This window comes from Onychostruthus taczanowskii, unplaced genomic scaffold (assembly GCF_017590055.1).
Source record: "Onychostruthus taczanowskii isolate IOZ18803 unplaced genomic scaffold, ASM1759005v1 scaffold23, whole genome shotgun sequence".
Lineage (NCBI taxonomy): Eukaryota > Metazoa > Chordata > Aves > Passeriformes > Passeridae > Onychostruthus > Onychostruthus taczanowskii.
This window is the reverse complement of record NW_024499573.1, coordinates 11,784,156-11,805,792: the sequence shown is the minus strand read 5'-3', so window position 1 is coordinate 11,805,792 and position 21,637 is coordinate 11,784,156. Positions and strand designations below refer to the sequence as shown.

The following is a 21,637-nucleotide window of genomic DNA, read 5'->3' as shown; positions in this document are numbered from 1 at the left end:
TCAGAATGAAAACCATACGAAATTGGATTTCCTGGTGTTTGAGGTGCCATTTCTGACACAACTCCTGCAAATGTTTTCATCATAAGAAAACTGAGTGGACAGTCACATCACACAATTTTCAGATGTGCAATACACAGTTCTATGTGGCAATTCCAGGGGAATCCTGAAAAAAAAAGCCTTTCAGCAGGCATTGAATTCAAATGGATACTCAATAGTTGTATGCCATGATCATTGTTACCATGTTTCCCAGACATTGTTTGGTACTTGAATGTGGGCCTGCTCCGCATCTAAAGGACAGAAATTTCCCATTACTACTACTAATGCTGTTTTGTCTAAAACCTTGTTTGAACTCCCAGAATAGGATCACCATTAATTCTATAGAAAGATACTGTCATTTGTGTCACTTTGTCACTGTTATGTAGTTGATCAAAGATTCAACCTCATTTTCAAGTTGCAATGATTTTTCATTGCAACTTGAAATAAGAAATACAAATTACACGCTAATGAAATAGCATATAAGCTTTGAATATTAAAATAATAATAATAATAATAATAAAAAGCAGCTCTCACTCATCTCCTATTGGTTTTGGTTTCAGGTTCAGAACACAGCCACTCATGATAGGTTAAGCAGCACAGATGGCAGGTTAGGAATTGCAAAAACCTCAGTATTTGCTCTGCTCTCACCATGGGCAAGTTGTTTTTCTGGTCTAACCGCCTCTGTCTCTGCTAGGTGCCATCCTTGCAGATAAACTACATTTTTATTCACATGACTAAAATCAGATGATCTCAAAATGTTTTAAAGATATAGTTTGTTAACTGTACAGCTTGCAGTGATTTACCTTACCATATTACAACAGATTATAAAATTATTTGCATCATCATGTATTTTCAACAATTAAAGGAGAAAAATCAAGCAAAATCACTAGTTAGCCTTCAAATTATACCTTCCTAGCATATTCCTCTTGGAAAAAATTAGGACCTGTATGGAGGACACAGATGTATATTGTATCAGTTTTAAAAGGCCATGTATCAAATTTCAGCAGTGGTGGGACACGAAAAAAAACTCCTTGGAGCACAATTAATGAGCTTATAGGACAGCTGTTTTAAATCACATGACAAATACATCTTTAGAAGTAGAGAAAATAACTGAACAAGAAGAGTTCAGCAGATGTCTCAGGTACGGAATAATAGAAAGAATTCCAATAGTTGCTACCATATTCTGGCAACCTTCCTTCCCCCCCACCTCCAGTATTTCATCTACTCTCATTTATTCTAGACTTTGTTTGTTGTGGGTTTTAAAATTTTTTAGTTTATATTATTTTGATTCCTCTCAGGTGAGCTCAATACTTATTACCAAAATCCATTAATTTTCATTACTCATGTGACAGCATTGGCCCTCATTCAAGTCTGTAATCCCTTAATATTTCTCATGTGAAAATTGTGTTAACTTAACAAAGTCCTCTTCTGGAATGCCATCTAGCGGTTTTACTTAGGAAAAGACCAGCTTCTACCTTAGTCAAGACTGAAAAATCCTTCAAACAATGAAACTAAGTATTTTTCACTGTTTTAATTTTCAAAATCTAAAAATTTCTGTAATTATAGTAATAATAGTTCGGGGGGGGGGGGGAATCCAGTGCTAAAGAATGCAGTGAAAATAGCCTCTGGAGTGAATACATTGGGAATACTGTTTTTCTCTTCTATTGACCTACCCCCCCAATACCATTGCATAAAATATGATATAAATTTGTAATTAATCATTTATAATGATGTCACAAGTAAATTTATAAGCCTAAAACCAATGAAAAAACAGCTATGACCAAGTATGTTGCGTAAGTAGTGCTTATTAAACTGCAGATTTTTGTGATATAGCTGCATTCCTGTCTTTAAACTTACAGGAATGTTGCTAATGGTCTTGAAAAAAACATCAGTAAAGGCAAACCTGCACAGTGCCCTTAGATCTAGTCTGGATATGTTAATTGGGATTTAAGATTAAATCTCTAAACAAAAGCTTACAAAAGCATCATCAACTCTTAAATGAATGGCCCATGCAGGGGCTGAACACATACCCTGATGTGATTTGCCCCATGTTTTAACAACTGAGCTAATCCCTGTGGCTGAAAAACATTTCCCAATAGCAAACCTAGACCCTTCATGATACAGCTCATGCTGTTCCCTTGGGTCCTGTCACTGGTCACCAGGGATGAGTCCCTGCTCTTCCACTTTCCCATGTGACAATGTGGAAGACCACAATGAGGTCTCCCCTCAATCTCCTCTGCTCCAGACTGAACAGGCCACAGTCTGTCCACTGACCTCAGCCAGTCCTCACATGGCTGCCCCTCAAAGCCCTTCACCAGCTTCCTGGCCCTCTTTCTTGTGATGCCCTAAATTGCCCCAGCACTGGAGGTGAGGCCATCCCAGCTCAGAGCAGAGTGGGACAATTCCCTCCCTTGCCCGGCTGGCCATGCCTGATGCACCCCAGGACACGGCTGGCCCTCCTGGCTGCCAGGGCACTGCTGACTCACATTCAACTTGCCATTGACAGAACCCCAGGTCTCTTTCTGCAGCCCTGCTTTCCAGTATCTCATCCTCAGTCTGTTGCTACATCCAGGGTTGCCCCATCCCAGGTGCAGAATCCAGCAATTGTTTCTTTAACTTGATATGCCGATGGCCCATCTCTGTAATCTGTTGACGTCATGCCACAAGGCCTCTGCTTCTGAGGGAGCCAACAGCTGCTCCCAAAGTAGTGTCATCAGCAAATTCACTGAGTATCCCTTCTTGTCCTGCATCTAAGTCGTTAGTGAACATACTGGAGAGCACTGGGCCTAAGATGGAGCCCTGTGGGACCCAGCTGGTGACCGGTAGCCAGCCTGTTGTCACCCCATTTACTGCAACATGTAACACTCAAGATGTGAATCAACAATACAGGTCTGCACGACATCTCCTTAAGATCCCAATCCCAAGGTTTGTGCCACAGGTGTTATGCCAAGTATGGTAACCTACCTGTTAACAAGAAACCTGTTGCTGCCATCAAAGTCAGTAGCAGTCTTCTTTCTCCCCCTCACCTCTCCTATCTTCCCAGTACCTCCCAGAAGCCAGAAATAGTGTTTAGTTCTGTGGGCAGTAGGGTCAGCCAGTTCAGGACAGGGATTCAGCTGACACCTGAACTCCTGTTCTTTTTGGGAAGCGTTAGACCCCTCACTGCAGTATCTGCATGGCCACTAAGACCCTGTCAGGGGGCAGCAAAAATACACAGCCAAAGGTGAGACAAAGTCATCATACTTTTCTACAACTTGGATTTTGATTTCAAGTGGCCTACAATATCTGTCTTTTTAACATACAAATACAGATTATAAAAACAACTCAACACAAGGCACAAGTACACTGTTAATATAAAATGCAAAAATTTAAAGAAACAAAAGGTTGTAGGAATGCCAGAAAGAATTTTCTTAAAACCATTTTCCAAGAAATTGGCAGCAGCCTTTAGATTGCTAATGTAAGTGGACAAAATATATTTTAATGATTATTTTAATTATCTTTAATTTAAAGACAACTGTCAGTAACAACAGGTTAATAATTAATTTTTTCTTTTTACTTTCAAGAGGTCACACCATTTTGAAAATTATATTGGCCATCTCCACTGATCAGAAGGAGGTTCTTCAACTAGAGGCTCCCATGGTTTCCACTGTATCATTTTTCTTGCCAGGGACAGCTCATTTTCAGCCTGTTAATAAACGCCATACACAAAGTCTTAAATATTATACAATTGCCAAGATATTAAATTACCTCTATGTCAGTTAATTACCTCAGTGATGTCACTATCTACCATGATCACAGAACACCACAAATTTAATCTATAAATATCACAGGAACGGTATGCTTTGTGTTTTTTTTTTGTTGTTGTTTTTTTGGGTTTTTTTAATCCCATCACCCCTAAACACCCAAACAGCCATTCTGTTCAGTGAGACATTCCCAATGACAACTTCAAAATATTTTCCACTTGGTTTGGATTTCCCCCAATATGATTCAATCCTCTTCTGCCCTTTTCACTGATTTAGACTCTGTAAGAAACAGTGTAGGTATACATGCAGATCTGTAAGCATAATGCAAGGAACAGTTGTTAATTTGTTAGGTTTTAGCAAGGCCATCCCATCACTACATGACAATTTGTTTTCAGGGGTTTTTCTTCTGTTTGACTGTTTTGCAGCAAAGGAAGATACACAAAACTTCCGATTTTCTGAACAAAAGCTCAGCCCAAGGAGCATTAAAGAACACTGCCACATCTGTACTTCATCTCAAATTTCCCCTCTTTACCTGTACAATGACTTCTTCTATCTGACCACTGTTCAGTTTGTCCTGTAGTTTTTGCACATCAGACTCCTGCGTGTTCCAATACATACAATAAAATGTTTTAGTGAGAGTAGAAAGCCCATGAAAAGCATGAAAACAATAATTTAACCAGATCACAATCCAGTCCTTCTCGGAACTACTATTAAATCAGCTGGCTTATATCATTTTACATTATCAAAGAAATCTCACACTCATTTGTTACTGAGAAGCAAACATCAAACACTCAGTGATACATACAAAGAATGAATGCTATTTACTGACTCCAAAGAAGTATTAGCAGATAAAGGCTTTCGTTTTTATCGTGGAAAAAAGTCTTGTTCTTAGATATTTACAGAATTATATGCAAGCTTTCAATTATGACCTAAATACACAATAACAGTATTGCACAGTTTAATGTAATAAAAAGTGGTCATGAATATTGAAGGCAAGGATTATGCTAAGATACTACACTGGCAAGAGCACATACTTTTTTTTGTGCAAGTGTGTAAAGATTACCACTTTTCTATGAATCTTTCAAAAAAACTTATGTTTGCTTCTAATTTTCACAAAACATCACCAAGAAATTAACAACTCCTTTTCATATGCCATCAAAATATCCTAGTCAATAACCTTGATACTTCAATTGTTTCTGAACTGATATCTGATAGTTCCATGTGCACCTGAGAAACAGCCAGGCACTCCAAAATCACTTTTCTATGATTTTTTTTATGTGCAGCATTAATGAATTAGCACTGTACGTACCTTTTTCACCAAATCGAATCGCTCATTTACAATCTGCTCGGTGTATTTCCTGTAAGCTGCATCTTTGGGAATGTTTTCCAGGACACCAAGGATTTTTGTGTACAGTATTCGCAGGCGCTGAAGTGATCACAAGACACGGTTAAAATACACAACTGCAATTACTGAACTTCTTGTCCTACTAAACCTGCTAGGCTACTATCTATACACAAAATATGGTATTCAATCCAGAAGTGTATGATCAACATAATTAAGTCTGAGCCACTGAACTCCATCTTGGGTAAATCAGGGATTTATGAGGACTGAAAAAAACTACTGCTGTCACATTCCTCAAAACTAAAAAAAACCATGAAAAAACAAAGACAGTTGCAGTCTGAACACACTTGATGCAAAATGAAAAAAACAGTAAAGGCCATAAAGTGCTCTTAAAAAAAAAAGAAAAGGCAAATTCATGTCTAACCCATCATACTGAAAACTTACTTGAGTAGATACAGAGATTATAATGGAGGTTTTTTTGTCACTTTTCCTCGTGCAAAGTTCTGAGTAACACATAGATTTAAATTAAATCTGAAACTTTTCTTGCTGGATTTAAATGCAGGGATAAAGGACATATTGTGGTAAATAAATTCACACTTTTGTACTGGGTAATTGTATCTACCTGACAAGGAATGGATGTCCTGTAGGAAAAAGAAGAAATAGAAGCAGAATACTAAAAGAAGTACAAGGAAGAAAAAACAGGAAACAAAAAGAAGATTGGCAAAGAATCTGAACTTCAACTAAACCCTTATCCAGTACTTTACTCTTAGCTTTAAGTTGCTGAAAAAAACCTAAAATGTACTAAGTTCACCCAGAAGGTGTCTGACAAGGCTGTAGACTGAGCTAAATAATTTCTACCAAACAGTAGTGATTTTTTCAAGGGTTCTTTTTCACAGCATTCTTAAGTATTGGAGTCAAAGGCATTTTTTAAGCAGAATTGCTGTATAAGAAATTTCAAAGTGGAGAACTTAAAAAGAATCCCTGAAGTTGTTTCAAAGCTAATGCCCCCTGAATAAGCCTGATGTGACAAACGTACTTACACTACTGAGCCTGAGGAGGTAAAAAGAAAGCCACATATTGCTAGGAGAACCACCCAATGCAGCTTCCGAGTACCACTGAAGTATTCCACCCCAGGGCCTTGGTGTGGCTTTGCACATGGCTACTCTCAATCACCTAAGACTAGGCTATCCTTTAGTACAAGGTATTTCAATTCTTGCTTACCCAGCAAAGCAGCAAAAATCTTTTTGCCTGTGAAGCAGGAACTATAATTATGAAGAACTGAATTCAAAGAGTTCTTTGTTTTAGCACTGCTGATGAAAGAAGTATTGGTTCATAAAGATACTTATACTACAGAGGTTTTTGAAATCTGCATGCCACAAAAAGTACATGTGTAAACTAACTTATAATGACATGCATTAAACCTTTATCACAGTGGACTATTTTAATTACTTCGTTAAGCTGACACTGCATACCTACACATGCAAACACATCACAAAAACCTTAGCGCTCACAGAGAGTTTCCATTACTACAGAAAGAGACATGTTACGTACCTCGTGAGGGTTCTCAGCTACAGCCAATCCTACAAGGCCAGTGGTCTGCAGAGAGAACATAAACATACTTAACACACCTAAGCATCCATTACCACACTAATTATTTTGTTTTGACTCAATATACACCTGACAGGGACCACTCCATGACACCAGCCCTACCTCCTGCCAATGCCCATTATCCCAGAGTTCCAGTACTCCACGAGGGAGCAGCTCACCTTACCAGAAACAGAATCATAAAATATCATGAGCTGGAAGGGACCCACAAGGATCATCCAGTCCAACTCCTGCCCTGCACAGCATGGTTCCCAGGGGTCACACCATGTGCCCAAGAGCATTGTCCAAACACTTCCTGAATTCTGTCAGGCTGTGACCTGTGATTCTGTCTGGTGCTGTGACCACTGCCCTGGGGAGCCTGTTCAGTGCCCAACCATCCTCTGGGTGAAGAACCTTTTTCTAACATCCAACCTAAACCTCCCTGACAGAACTTCAGGCCATTCCCTCGGGTTCTGTCACTGGTCACCACAGAGATCAGAGTCTGCCCCACCTCTGTAACTGCAGTGAGGCGTCCCCTCAGCCTCCTCTTCTCCAGGCTAAGCAGACCAATGACCTCAGGCGCTCCTCACAGGGCTTCCCCTACAAGCCCTTCACCATCTCCGTCGCCCTCCTTTGGATGCTCACTAATAGCTTAGTATCTTTCGCAGATCGCAATGATCAAAACACTCAAGGTGAGGCCGCCTCAGTGCAGAGCAGAGCGGGACAATCCCTTCCTTCGACCGGTATGTGTGATGCGCACCAAGCAGCTGCTGGGGCAGCCGGCTCCAGCCGCCCCCGGCTGCCGGGGAGGTGACCCAGGCCCTGCGCTGCCCGGGGCCTTTCCCTCGCAGGGTGGCCGCTCGCTCTCACCCCACGGCTGCGGCACTCCTTGCCCTCCCCCAGAAATGCCGGCCCCGCACAGGAGCAGAACGCGGCTCGAGGCCCTCGGCACCGCCTCACCTTCCTCAGCGCCCCCGCCATGGCCGCGCTAGCGGCGCCCTCAGAGGACGCAGCGGAGGGCGCCGGGCTGCGCATGCGCAGCAGCGGCCCCGGCCGGCGGGGCGGCAGCAGTGCGCGTGCGCCGGGGCCGCTGTGGGAGAGGTCGCGGTGGAGTCGGTGCGCGGTGCGTGCCCGCACATGGGAGCGCTCCGGGAAGCAAAAACTGCCCTGAAACAGAACTAGGCAGAAAATAGACAATAGGGAACTTAATTAAGGACCTTGACATAGAGACAGTGGGACAAAAGAGCAGTGAAAAGACAGTTTAAATTATTGGTAGAGGTGAACATGATCATTTGAAGATCCAGTTGTCCCTCTGTTAAGTCTTATGCTTAGTTGCTAACTTAAAGCGTGACTTTTGCATAGTCGTACTTTACACTAATTATGTTGTAAGTTTGTATCTTATTCTGGACAAGTCTTTCTTTATATTTCCTTTGTCCTGCTCTTGAGCTCCTGTTTTTCATAGCTAGTAAGCAAACTCCACCAGCTGAGTTTATAATATCTGATTTCTCTCTGGAAGCCAGTGCTTTGATAAAACAAGCACTTCCTCGAATGTGCAACTAAAGCAAAGTGGCTAATACAGCTTATATCAGTGTTCAGGGTTTGTGTTCTTAGCAATTGCATCAGAAAGAGCTGGAGTTTCTTGCCTAGGTACTGAAATTCTTTCTCTTTCCAAAATGCCAGTCTTTAAAAGTTCCTGCCTTTCTCTTTATTGGCCCAGCCCTGTATTTTCCCTGTCTCTCTGATGGTCCAGCCAGATGATCAGTGTCCTGATGGCACTAACAGAGCACAGCACAGATGGTTCTGCGCTGGAGATCTTTTAACGCGGTCAGCGTTGTTCCAGCAGTAGTTTTGAGTGGGTGTTCAGACAGCCTAAGCGTGCAGGAGTCCTTGCCACATCCTAACAATGGGAAAAACAGCCGGCCTTGTTGAGGAAAATCAATCTCAAACTGGTACTGTGGGAAATTCTCCAAACTGGTCAAATCCCATTTCAATACATGATTTATTTTAAAATAAAACAACACTGGAACCTGTAAAGCATTATCAGTGTACAGTCAACACTGACTCTGAAAACAAACAAACAAAAAACCCCCAAACCACCCACACAGCATTTCACAGTTTATTTATTATTTGTTTTACACTGGTGATTCTGTCCTATGTGCTAATATTCAGTATGTAGGTAACCTAAGAAGGCCTTGCTACAGCTCTTCATTCCCTGTTTGTCTCACCAATGAGTTTATCTCGTGGTATTATATCTCAAATTGCCATGTGATGTGGTATATGTACAACAACAACTTATTTATTTTGCAGAAAACATAATTGATGATTTATACCTAGTAATTATGTATGAGTGGAATCAGGCGCTTCATGCACAATCCATAATGTTATTAAAATATCTGAAAATCAAAAAAATACCATGTTTGTAATGTGGATATTTACTAATTCTGATGGTGTCCTGGTTATTTAAAGGAAATGAAAGAACTGAAAGTAAATAATTACAATATTTGTGTTCTTGATATATACCATAAATACATATTTTTCATTTTTTAATTAGATAAGAATATATCTCTCTTCATATAATCTCCTAGCCAGCAGTAGGACAGGATCTCAGCATTGTTTCTGTCTGCTTCTGTTACACTGGGGTTCTTTAGGGGCATGCCACCTTTAGTTAGATCCCACTGGCCAAAGAAGTTGCAGTGAATATTATTTATCATCATTAAATGTTTTGGTTGATCTCACATGCAAAGATTGAAATGCATGTAGTGCCTTAGTTAAGCTTACACTTTTATGGTCCTATAAATGCAAGTGAGTCGAAAGTCATGGAAGAGTTCACTGTAAAATTTAATTTCATTAGAACAATTAAAGACAAGATGGAAGTTTGGGGTTTTTTAAATTTGTTGTATGCCCTTATTGTCTGTTCATTATGGTAAAAAGGATAACTTATTGGTTAAAACCAGAACAACACAGGTTTTGAATCCGTGGTGTTTCCAGCTTCTTCCTCATCCTCTGCCTGGGTTTGGCTTGCTGCGTTTGGCATGCTGGGTACTGCTGTTCTTGATCTTACTCTGGGATTATTCGGTATTTTCACCACTGCTGTCTGTGGTGCCATGCTTCCTGCTTCTTTGTCGAGCTTCAAGTAATTAAACTAGTTAAATAAGTACTGTAATTGTCTGCCATTGAATCTATAAAGCTTTGCATCATGTCCGCCTCAGAGAGAGAGGTGGGTGTTTGGTGATGTAATATGGCGGGATCTGCAGCTAGTTGAAGGCTAAACCTTCTCAAATTTGTTGTGATTTATGTAAATATGCTCCCATGTGTTGTTAATGTAGTGCTTGAGAATAATTGGCAAATAATTAATTTTCTTAATGGGAGTTGTTTAACCAATGGGGACACAGATAATCTTATATCCCCAGACCTCGTGTTACATTTGATGAGATTTTAGAGAAGTCATGTGTAATACTTTCCTGAGGGTCGAGTCTGCTTATGTTACAGTTGTACAAGGTCAGACCTTAATTTATCTAGCAACTGCGTATTTAATTTTAGAAGTATCACAGGACACCTCAGCTTGCAGGGCACTGTTCCTGGCTGTTCAAAATTCAGGCCCCAGAGTAGCACTGGCAAGATAATGGGTTGAAATGGTGAGACTGTGCTATGCTCGCCAATTAAACTAGCAGAGAAATAGTTTAAAAACTTAATACTTGAGACTCTGAGTCCAAATTTAGATTGCTAGTAGTTATTTTATTGCTATGAATAACCTCTGTGCATGCCTAAGGGCCTTCTATTTAAAGAGTAAAGCTAAGATTGTCTAGTTTATTTTAAGGATAAGAAATTAGAATAACACTAACTCTCACATAACTTTATGTGTTTAAAAGAAATAAATGCTTGATACACTTCTTTCCAAGGAAAGATACAAACTTCCATAATTAGCAAGTAGTTAATATTTTTTCTAATGAGAAAACAGCAATTTAGAGAGAAAAAACATTTTTTCTAAGTACAACATCAAGAAGTAATATCTAGTTTTTCAGGTATGAATATAAAAAGTATCAGAAAAGTATCAGGCTGCTCAAAATGTTTTTTTAAGGAGAATATTCTTTGTAATATAAAAATATAGAGTAAGGGTTTACAATTGTTTCCAGTGATCTAGTGTGTGGGTCTGCCAAGGGTGAATGGAAGAAGATTTTCCTGCTGAGCTTTTTAGCCTTTTCATTGCCACAGCACGTAATGGAGCAGCGATGTTTCTGTTGCTGCTCAGTGTACCAGCCATGCTGTTTTGCTCCCCTGTGATCCTTGTGGAACATCCTTGCTTTGGTCAGACCTTGTCGGCTCAGCACAGTGTATTACCAGCAGTGATGGAGCAAATCAGGCTCCCGGAGCGCGTGTAGACCCTTGGCAGCGCGTCCAGAGCTGTGGGGAGCTCTTTGCCTTACTCTGACTCTACCCTGCCACAGTTACTTGCTTTGAACCAACTTTCCCATTTTACAGTATGTGAACTTTTGTGGGATAAGATCATTTGCAAATAGTACACACAGCAGTTTTGAAACACTGCTCATCTGAGACCTTTCTGGTTAAGTTTGTGTTCGAGAGTTTTTGGTGCCTGTGGTGAAATCACTCAGGGGAGCATAGCAAAGCAGGAGAAAGTTTTGGGTATGGAAACTGCATAACCAGAGAAAATTTTCTGTGGTGGCCACTAAACTGGTTTTATTTAATTCCTCTGATCTTTTGGAGAGAAAGGAGCAATAGAAAGGAAATACACTCTAATGAAAATAAAAGGATTTTATTACTAAAATCTCTCTTGCTTAGTGTTCCTAACTCTTCCTGGAAACACTAATGTTGGGAGCATGTTGATCATCTGGCATGAGTAGACCATATGTGAACATTGCTAAAAAGTCTTTTTAATACACTAAACTGACTTTTTTTTCCAGAGAGTTTGCAGTGTGAGGGTCTGATCTAAGGCATGTGTAAATCTTCAGGAGACTTTTTCGTTCAGGAGTAAATATAATATGATGGGCTGGAATATAATAATTCTCAACTTTCCTAAGGACAGCAACTTCAGTAAGGCTGGCAGGGCATGAAGGCCCCTCCATGTGGATCCAATAGGGTGATCTTGATTCATTAAAAAAAAGTTTTATCAATGGCTTAAAATCTTCAGATAGAGGGTTTTCAAAATGAAAGGTGTGAAAAAGGGGAAGGTAGCTTTTGTCTCAAAGCAGTTGTGGAGGAAATAAGATTATGAATCTTAACATATTTTTCCTTAATAAATTAGCTCATGTAAATTAACTGTTTCATTAGGAGCACCTCTTAGCTGCCAACGAGATATTAATGTGCTCTAAAATGTATTTTCCTTTTAGCTGATGGCAGGTTGAGGTTGCAGTTATGTTCATTGATGTCTACTTCTGAAACTGCTAGTCCAGGAGAGATTTTATCTTTGCTCTCTAAAAGGTTTGTGGGTGTTCATAACAAGAGTGTATTTGTGAGTTAAACGATGGAAGCTTTTAGGTGCCATCAGAATTTGAGAAGTGTTAATGAAAATGAGAGGAAAAATGCATTAAAGAATCTTGCCTCAGAATTCTTCTGCCTGTAAGTGGAGTGTATTGCCCACAAGAGATGAGGGAGAGTGGTACATGTCCACATTGTGATGAGCAGTTGAGCAGTCTAACTACTGTGTTAAATCTTTTGGCCTGTTATGCTGAAACCTTGACTATGGACACAATAGGAAGGGACAGAGAAGAGAACCTTCAGAAAATCTTGTCCTTTATGAACAACATGAAGGTCTTTTTTTCTAAGCCCCAAATGAAAATGTATTAGTGAATATTAGTGAATATTCTTTTATTATTCTTGGACTTGTTTTTTTTTTTTTTTTTTTTTTTTTTTTTAGGGATGGCCCTCAAGACATGTTTTTGTGAATTTTCTTTTAATATTTTTGGACTTTTTTTTTTTTTTTTTTTTTTTTGTGTTCAGAGATGGCACTCAAGACCCAAGTTGTATATTTTCTCCATCAGAGAAAATGGGATTGACGCAGAGATTTTTAACATCTTCCTTCAAATTTCTTTTCTTGCAGTTGAAAACCCAGACCATGATTCCAGTACACATTGAAAGAAGTGAGAGACTGTATTATGTGGGAGTCTGAATCCAAGAGACCTTTAGTCAGTCAGTTTCTGAGTCAATCTACATGTAAGCTCTTACTGATTTAATTTTGGTTTGCAAGCTTTATCATAATATACTAACTAGTAAGGTAGTTGTGGATGGGATTATAATATTGGCTATGGTACTTTGAGTGACTTAGTGCTTACAAGAGCAATGCAGAAACTAGTCTGAAGAGAAAGTTGATTAACACTTCCCCTTGAAAATAAGTTCTAGAAGATTTCTTCCAAATACCATTTCCAATGTTCCTTCTCTGTTTGCAGGATGACTAGAATCATGATCTATGACAAACATACAACAGGGAGTTAGTATAACTGTGTAATATTTGTGCAACATTTTGAGGATGATAAGTGTTCAGTGTGATAGACAGAGCACATGACTGCACAAATTGTGGAAGTAGTAGTTTAAAAATAAAAAATAAAAAAAGATCCAACAGGACACATGTGTTAAGCCACTAAGATTGAATCAAAGAGAGAAACTATCAAAATTCAAAGCTCATTTGGAAAAACATAGGTAGATACAAGATATATTAACTTAAAACATTTTTCTTTCTGTGTGTTTTACAACGTATAAAGACTGCATTTTACAGTTCAAAAACCTAGAAGATGTTGTAACGGGCAAAATTCCCGACCTTCCAGTTATAATGAGAATTTACTAGTAAGATGGTTGGTTGATATGATATCATGGGGAAAAAGCTTAGTGAACATAAGCCACAGTTACAGTTGGTGATATGAACAGACTGAATTAAATTGATGACTACAGTTAAAAGGTTTGACATACTCTGTTACTAATCCACTGAGCATTTCAATGACGCTCACACCTTGAAAATAATAGCTGGCATGGCTTGACCATTGCCTGACCTTGTGTACCAAACTCATGTGAATGTCCATTAAACTTCACTGCAGAAATAGTGCAGGGAGTCCAAAGACCTTTTTCTTCCTTAATAGACTGTGCTTTGGCAGTATAAAGATAAAACAATATTTGTGAGTGTTTGGGGTTTGTTTTGGGCGGTTTTAGCATATTAAGGACCATTAAAAGAGATAATGACATGAGATGAGACCATTTTATTGTATCACCTAGTGAGAACAATGGGAAAATTGTAACATCCATGGCGCAAGGTGTCCTGGGATGAAGACAGAACAAAACCAAGAAACAAACAAAAACCAAACCAAAACAAAAAACACACCCTAAAATTAAATAAAATAGTCCCTTTGCAAATCTGAGCTTTTAGCATACTATTTTTTCAACTGCATCACATTTATCTGTTCAAGTGTGTAAGGTCAAGTATCTGGGCTTCAAGAACCTGACATATGCTTTGAAGGAAACTGATCAAAGAGAGTGGTTTCTGCTGCACGAGGTTGCAGTTCGGCCAATTCCACAAGTATTTGAAGTCACTTTAGATGGCAGGAAAGATTAAAATGTCCCATAAGATAAAGGCAACAATGAAGAAACATAGAATAATGAAGATACCAACGGGCTGGAACTGTTAACTAAAAGAAGTATGATCAAGTCCTCCATGGAGCATCTTCCTTATGTTGTTAAAATGTTCCAGCAAATTTTCTGGTTTTGGAAAAATTGCATCAGTTTACACCAGCAAATAAATTGGACCATTTTTAACATTTTGTTCAGAAGCTTACAGACAAAGCAACAATTACTATTCAGTATTCAGTGTGTTTGGCAGTACTGTTAGGTTAACATAATTACAAATGCTTTTAATAAAAATCTGGCATTTAAGGATTTCTGATATATGTGTATGTGTTAACAGCCTTGTGCTTTATTTTATTTTCTTGTTTTTCACTTTCTTACCTCTAGCATCTTATGAATCAATGTGGCAGTAAAAAACATGCAATGGAAAACAGCACTAACTTTGGCAGCAAAAACTGGCTTTGTGGAAAATGTGCAAATGATCCTGGAAAAGGGTGTTTATCCCAAAACCATAAATTACAAAGAGAAGCTCATTGGTCAACAGTGCAAGAAGCTGCAAAACAGAGATGCAAAGACATTGTTGATGTTCTGAAGAATGACAGAAATGTTAACATTAAGGACAAATATTGAGTCACACCATTGGGGGTTACGGCTGAATGTGGTCTCTTTGATGTGCTGGAGCATCTTAATCATAATGATATGTAGTCAGAAAAAGAGAAATTCACCTCTGCACTGGTATACATCTTGCCTGAGTGCTGAGGGCACTGGTATACATCTTGCCTGAGTGCTGAGGTCTTTCAGGAAAAAAAGAGGAAATTAGCTAAAAGGAAAGGAAGCACATGTGAGTCTTTCTGCTGGATTGGAATGATGCTTACATGTTTCTGTAGTGCCTGTGAGAGGAGCGGCAGAGTTGAAAGAAATCCATTTCAGTCAAGGAGAGATTGCTATACGTGCTCTTCTTGCCCTTCTATGTTTCTCTTTACTCTACTCCATCCCTCCCTCACTCCTACCTTTCCTTCCACATATGGAATTATATTGGTATTAATTAATGAAGTATATTTGAAATATGGTGGTTTGAAAGTCCTCAGTTGTAATGCTTACAGTCAAAGCAGAGTCCGCTCAGGCGAGCACTTGAACTTGTATCTGTACACCTCTTATTTTGATAAGTTCTGTATCCTCTTTTGAGGTGGACATGGCAAGGCCTTATCAGATGATCATGTACCAGTTGGAGGACATGGTCTAGGCTGCATAGCTCTGCTTTTGGAAGGAAGTGGCAATGTGCTGGTGAGGCAGGACTGCTTCCCATACACAAAGTGGCTTATGAGGGGCATCACCTGTGAGTATGAGTTTGGACTTCACATTTTCTCTAAGAAACAATGTGGTACAAGGTTACATCAAAGATGTCTGTAGTAAACTTGCAAACGTATATTTATGTACATTTCTATTTCAGAAGTACCTGTGTTACATTAGATTTAATTATCTTTTATTTTTAGCATAAACAAAGCAAAATGCAAAACATGCTTCTTAGAATTAAATGAAAACCACGGAAACAAATTAAACACATCTTATTTGACAGTGCTTAAAACTGGTGTTTCTGTGTTTTGATCTTTTGTAAGATGTCTAGGTGGTAACTAAGAACATAAATGAGTGAGGGTTATTTTCTTCCTGTAAGGAAGTTACACCTGCCTAGTTTTGTTGACTGTTTTTTAGGGGCGGGAAGTCCCAAACTTTAATCCAGGAAAGTGGGTCAAGCACTGTTCATTCTGCTGTAGACAGCCAGAACCAGTGTCTAGAGCTTGTCATTGAAAATGGTTTGGATGTCAACACTGTCTTGTCTGAATACTTAATTTCAAATACTTATGATGACAGAAGACAGCCTGCACTTTGTTGTGCTGTTTCTAATAATGGGATTCTTTGCACCCAAATATTGCTGAAAGCAGGAGCAAATCCAAACAAGGATCCTTTAAACTTTGTTCTCATAGCAGTGACAGCCATGGAATTCTAAAGCTACTCCTATCTTATGGAGCAGATGTCAACTGCTAATTTTGTTGCTTAATGATATGCGTTTCCCCAGTGCATTTGGTATTCTTTGAATGGTGACATGATGCTGAGGCTGTTGCTCAGGCATGGATATAATGTGGAGATGTGTTTGGATTTTATGTGTCAGGGTATCTTGGGAAATTCTTTTGTGTGGCCAGCCCCAGAGCTTGAACTTATTCAATAAATAATAAACTAATAAATACATACCTTCCTTGCTTCTCTTCACTTTGCTCTTTTCATTAGCCAGATTGAAACACTCTGGTTATAGTGTTGAATTTAGATTAACGTACTGTCAAAATAATTTTTTGAAAACACTCTAAAAAAAAATAGCCATTTCTCATTTTCCTCTCTGAGGCAGAGAAAATGACGTACATATGGTGGTGATGTGGTTTTATATTTGCATTAATTTATTAGAGATTTAGAAAGAAATTTTAAGAAATCATGAGGAAGCATTCTGGAATTTCTGTTCCTTTCCTAACTACTGGAGATGTGGTTCCAAATAAATATTTCTGTTGAACAAAACAGTGCCACGGATTACTTTTTTTTTTTTTTTGCCTTCAAGCCTGTTTACATAAATTAAGGGTTCACAAAGGCTAAACATGGAAGAAAATGGATTTAAAAGTAACCTACCTAGGTATCAATTCGACTGTTGAAGACCACTGCTAGGACTTTGTTTAAATTATCTTCTGTAATTACTTTAAAATGTGTTCTTTAGCATTTCTCTGCACAGATTTTGAAATTATGGCTGGATGTGTTCTCTGTTTCAGTTCTGTGAGTTTATTGCTGTTCCGTGATTGAGACATTTAGCTGGAAAAATGGCTTTTGTTTTTTATAGATTACACAGATTATGTACCTGTAAGCAAAACAATTCAGTTTTTCATAGAAACACAGAAAAAAAATGAACAGAACCATAGACTTGATAAATATTTAGCTTCCAGTTAATAATGTTATGGTTTATTATAGGAAATATGGTTTATTATAGGAAATTTTAATTGCTTATGTCAGGTCACATTCATCCAAGGTGTTGTAGCATACTTTGTATATTGAAGATCGTTGTGCTATGTAAAATTCTTCAAACATCTAAATGATTATTTTTAGGTATTTTTGCAAAGTGTTTGCTTCCAGGTACAGTTTCGTTTCTCTGTGTGCATGTTTCAAGGCTTGGCAATATTTAAGGGCCTTTAGACAGGCTCTTTTAAACAAAGAGTAGATTTTGATGGGCAAACCAGGAAATCAAGCTGCATATCTCCTTGGTTAAGAAATATTGTAACTTTAATTTTGGTTTCTTCAGAGCTTTGGCAGATCAGTTCTTGAACAGACTCACCCTCAGTCATGCTGTCATGCACTGCACAGTATGTTTCTGCACATTTAGAAAAAAAAATCTGACAATAAATTTTAAGATATTAATTAAAAATTATTTTCAATTATTCCCTTTGTTTTTCTACCGTCCCTTCCATCTTGAGGAAAGAAAAAAATGCAGACCCTCCCAACTAAGAAGGTATTTCAGTTGGTGGATATCAGGATTACAGAGGGCATAATCCTTTTAGCTAAACCCACAGTTGTCAAATGATTGTTTGAAGGCACCTTAAAGATCATTTAGTTCCAACCCCCTTCCATGGGTGGGGACACTTTCCATTAGAGCAAGTTTCTCAAACTTGAACACTTCCAGGGTTGGGACAGCCACAACAACTCTGGGCATGCTGTTATTTGAGAGATATGCTGATTATCACACACACACATATTCACACAAACCAAAACTCAGCTCCAGTATGCTTCTGCCCTGCCCCCTAAACTCATTCTCCATGTTCTTAAGAATTTCTCCTTATTTGCTGAATGTCATTGTCATATAAGACCTAACTTCTGAGTCAGAGATGTAAATTCCACTTCCCAAGGCAGCTATATTGGTCCTTTGTGTGTCCTTCTTCATGACAGATTCACTGGAGCAAATGGGAAAAGTGAAAATTACTGGTCTGGGACACAAAGAAGGTTTAACAGAAGGCTTAATTCCTCCTGCTCTCAGCAGGGCCACTGTTCATATAGCTTTCTGAGACATAACTTCTGGGGGTTTTGCCAGAAATTTTGACCAGGATGAAAAATAATAATTTAGTCACTTTTGAAAAATTTCTAGGCATCTGGCATGTGAGCCAGGCCCCTGACAGAAGGATGCCCCAGGTGACAGGTGACTGCAGGCATGGCCTGAGCACACAGTGCCCAGTGAACCCAACGCAGCTGACTGCAAGTCAAGGCTCCACTGGCCAATACCTCCTGGACATAACAGGATAAATACATATATGCTTCCTAACCTATACACTGGTATTTCTTTGTGGGAATTCTTAATCAGAAATATGAGCCTAATCATAATAAATCTTAAATTATGGTAATTTTAATTAATACAGTGACCACAATGCAAGAATCTAGGTAATTGCATATCTGATACAGTATACTGCAACCAGCAAAGGAAATACGATCAAATAAGGCTTTAGACAGGAGATTTTAAACCCTTTCTGTGGCTAGAGCCAAATTCCATTAGTAATTTTAGTTCACAGGCAAAGGTTTATATTTAGGACTTCATACAAGCATCAGCAGTAGTTACATTGCTTGCAGCATCAAAGTGTTCAGATGTAGCACTGAGCATTGCCCCAAGTGTTTAAAATACCATGAGCTAGTCCTTTGAATATCACTAGGTAAGCTAAAAAGACATGGTACTGGTTGTGTTTATCTTTTAATCAGTACAGCCAGGCCCTTTTTTGTTTGGTTGCCTGTCATAGGAGGTGGATACTGGTTTAAAGTTTTTCTGTCCTTCAACATTGAAGTTGTTTATTTATTGAAGGTTTCTGCCCACCCTTGCTTCCCATCACTCCCCTTCCCTCCCATGCCCCCACCCTCCTCAACACTAAAGAAAGTACAGCATTATGAGAAAGTGTCTTTATATTTTTAAGGCATCTGTGAACTGAATGGAGGGAGAAGCAATACTTTATTTTAAGTGAAATACGAGGTGAGATAGTCATGGAAAGGGAGCTGTTTTCCCCAGGTCAGGTTTATGGCGCAGCTAGGAATTGAACACAACTCTTTCAACTCCTATTTTTGCAGCCAGACCATTTGATGCCTACTTCTATGGACTTGGCTACATGGGGGCAGAGGGAGGAAATGTAACTGGGCCAGAGCTGGTGATGGTGTGAAAAGACACAAAGGTTTCATCCCTAGCTGGAAGAATAAATCGGTAGGAAAAAAACCTTTTTATTTTCCTGACTTGGACTGTGATTGAACCCTTGCAACACTAGCATTTAATTTTCTCGACTATTTGGGTGTGTCTCACAGGCTGTTCCACCGCAACCCAATTCCATGGCATGCCCACCCCCGGGCCATGTTGTCTACAAGTAATTAAATGCCCTGGCACTGAATCAGGCATGCTGTGGGATAGGGACTCCTATCGATTTGGGGACAATGTTTGAAATCAGAGGTATAATTTGGTTTCTATTTCTCATAAAATCTGACACAAGCAGCTGCACCAGGCTGTGAGCTCTCCAAGGAGCCAGACATTCAACAGTGGTTACATCAGCCTTTAACCTTTTCAGCACATTCAGCAGGATGGACTTTGTAGCTGTGAGTGTTTTCAGAGCTCAGTGCAGGAGGGAGAAAACCATAGCCATGAGGCCTGTATATGATGAGCTATTCCCTGTAGAAGCCATAATGTTGTGTGTGGGTCATCTATAAAACTCCATGCACTGACTACCATCTAATTTTGGGAGCTAGCATGGCAGGGCTTGTTCTGGGTATCAAGGCCGGTGTCAGGGTGAGGTGGGAGGTGAGCAACAATTTTACTGCAGCAGTCTGTGTTCTGGCATGGGCTCCAAGTGCCTGAGCTGCCCTTTCTCAGACTATTGCCATCAGTACGCGAGTCACACATGGAAAAACACAGTCATGAAGTCACAGGCTCTTTTGTGTCTACCTTGGGGTAAGGTAAAGGGATTTTTTGTGCCCCTTCCTTGGGGCAGAAAAAAACCCCTACTAAAATATCTGTGGTTTGGTTATGGCTTGCATGGACATAAATTTGTTTTGACTTATCTCTCTGTAGGAGAGGTTTTATCTCTTTTGTTTTTCCATCACTTCCAGGGTCTTATTAGGAATGGCTGAGAGAGCTGGGATTCTCCTGAAAAGCTACAAAAATATATTAGTGAATAGTTAGTAGTCATAAGAATGATATAACAGTGTAGCTGGTGACATGATCAATGTATTTTCATTTAATTTTCAAAATTCAAATTTTCATTAGAAGACTTTACATCTAATTGGGCAAACTCATTGCCATTTGTCCACGTTTGCAGTGCATGGTAGATATTCCCAGAACTTCTGTTATCATTAATATGGACTAACAAAAACTAAAAACAAAACAACCCCCCAGCATAATTAAAGACAGTAGAGAATTTACCTGGTTAGTACTGCTGCTTGTATTTAATTTCCTATATTTATTGTTTATATTGTTTGCATCTCCTTTTTGAAAAAATCTTCATGAACACACACTGTTAAAAAAAAGTGACAAAGGAAATGCTAAATATAGTAACTACCTGTTTTGCTCTCTGTGTATAAAGAAATAGAGTAATTTTTTTAACTGAATGACAAACCGTAGGTTTGGCTAAGTTACATGGGAGAATTGTCTGGGACTTGGGTATTAACAAAGGATGAAGTCCAAGCAGTTTTCATAATCACTTATAATTTAATAACTACCTGATATGGGCATGCATATTACAGTGTATTTGCAAGCACCACCATAAATAATACAGTTCTTACATTGGTAAATTTTACCTATTTTATTATGCTTCATTTTTTAAAAAGTAGTAGGCTAACTGCATCCCACTGAAATTATCCTTCCAAACCCCACATTTTTTGTTCATACAGCAGTTCCTCTGTTACTTTCTTTGCAATACAGTGGCCTCTACTTCCTTTCCAAACCTGTTGAGCAATATTGCGGTGTAATTCCAAACAGCTGCTGTGGTCACCCTATGTCTGTACATCAGTAGCAAGTGAAACGATTTCTATATATAGTTTGTAAATCTGTTGGCAGTGTTTGTAAAGCAGACTGAGACTGTTCCTGAGGAATAAGAGCAGCTCTGTGAAAGCAAGAGCATTAAGACTGTCCTTGTGTACCAAGCAGTTTATCTCTTTGGTGTGGCAGAAATGAGGAAATGGCCAGTCTGCAGAGACGTGAAGAAGCACTTGCTGTGGGCAAAATCCTGGCAGGAATAGTTTGTGCTGTCAAAGATAAGCAGGTTCATCTCACACTGTTAATACAGAACATGGCATGAACATTGTACTGACATGAGATGATTAAAAA

At 39.0% G+C, this 21,637-nt stretch overlaps 2 protein-coding genes across 2 annotated transcripts; one reads left to right on the top strand and one right to left on the bottom strand.

Moving 5' to 3' along the window:
• Positions 1 to 3,494: 3,494 nt before the first annotated feature.
• Positions 3,495 to 7,774, bottom strand: NDUFA5 (NADH:ubiquinone oxidoreductase subunit A5). The gene is made up of 5 exons (XM_041405393.1): positions 7,666 to 7,774; positions 6,673 to 6,717; positions 5,089 to 5,205; positions 4,312 to 4,377; positions 3,495 to 3,721 (listed from the first exon to the last, which is right to left on the bottom strand). Exons 1-5 carry the CDS (start codon positions 7,738 to 7,740, stop codon positions 3,620 to 3,622), a joined length of 405 nt encoding a protein of 134 aa, XP_041261327.1. The 5' UTR covers positions 7,741 to 7,774; the 3' UTR covers positions 3,495 to 3,619.
• A 6,177-nt stretch (positions 7,775 to 13,951) lies between these two features.
• Positions 13,952 to 17,250, top strand: ASB15 (ankyrin repeat and SOCS box containing 15). The gene is given in 12 exon segments (XM_041405330.1): positions 13,952 to 13,961; positions 14,115 to 14,246; positions 14,656 to 14,694; positions 14,697 to 14,795; positions 14,798 to 14,963; positions 15,453 to 15,547; positions 15,550 to 15,604; positions 15,979 to 16,253; positions 16,256 to 16,325; positions 16,327 to 16,486; positions 17,076 to 17,135; positions 17,137 to 17,250. Coding segments are annotated over 12 exon segments (1,275 nt in total).
• Positions 17,251 to 21,637: the final 4,387 nt, after the last annotated feature.

What these genes read in the sequence shown, in the direction of transcription:
- NDUFA5 (XM_041405393.1), bottom strand. Translation starts at nt 7,740, where the DNA reads ATGCGCAGCCCGGCGCCCTCCGCTGCGTCCTCTGAGGGCGCCGCTAGC. An exon ending in TGGCGGGGGCGCTGAGGAAG is followed by an intron (nt 6,718 to 7,665) that starts GTGAGGCGGTGC and finishes TTCTCTCTGCAG; the next exon opens with ACCACTGGCCTTGTAGGATT. An exon ending in GATTCGATTTGGTGAAAAAG is followed by an intron (nt 4,378 to 5,088) that starts GTACGTACAGTG and finishes TGGAACACGCAG; the next exon opens with GAGTCTGATGTGCAAAAACT.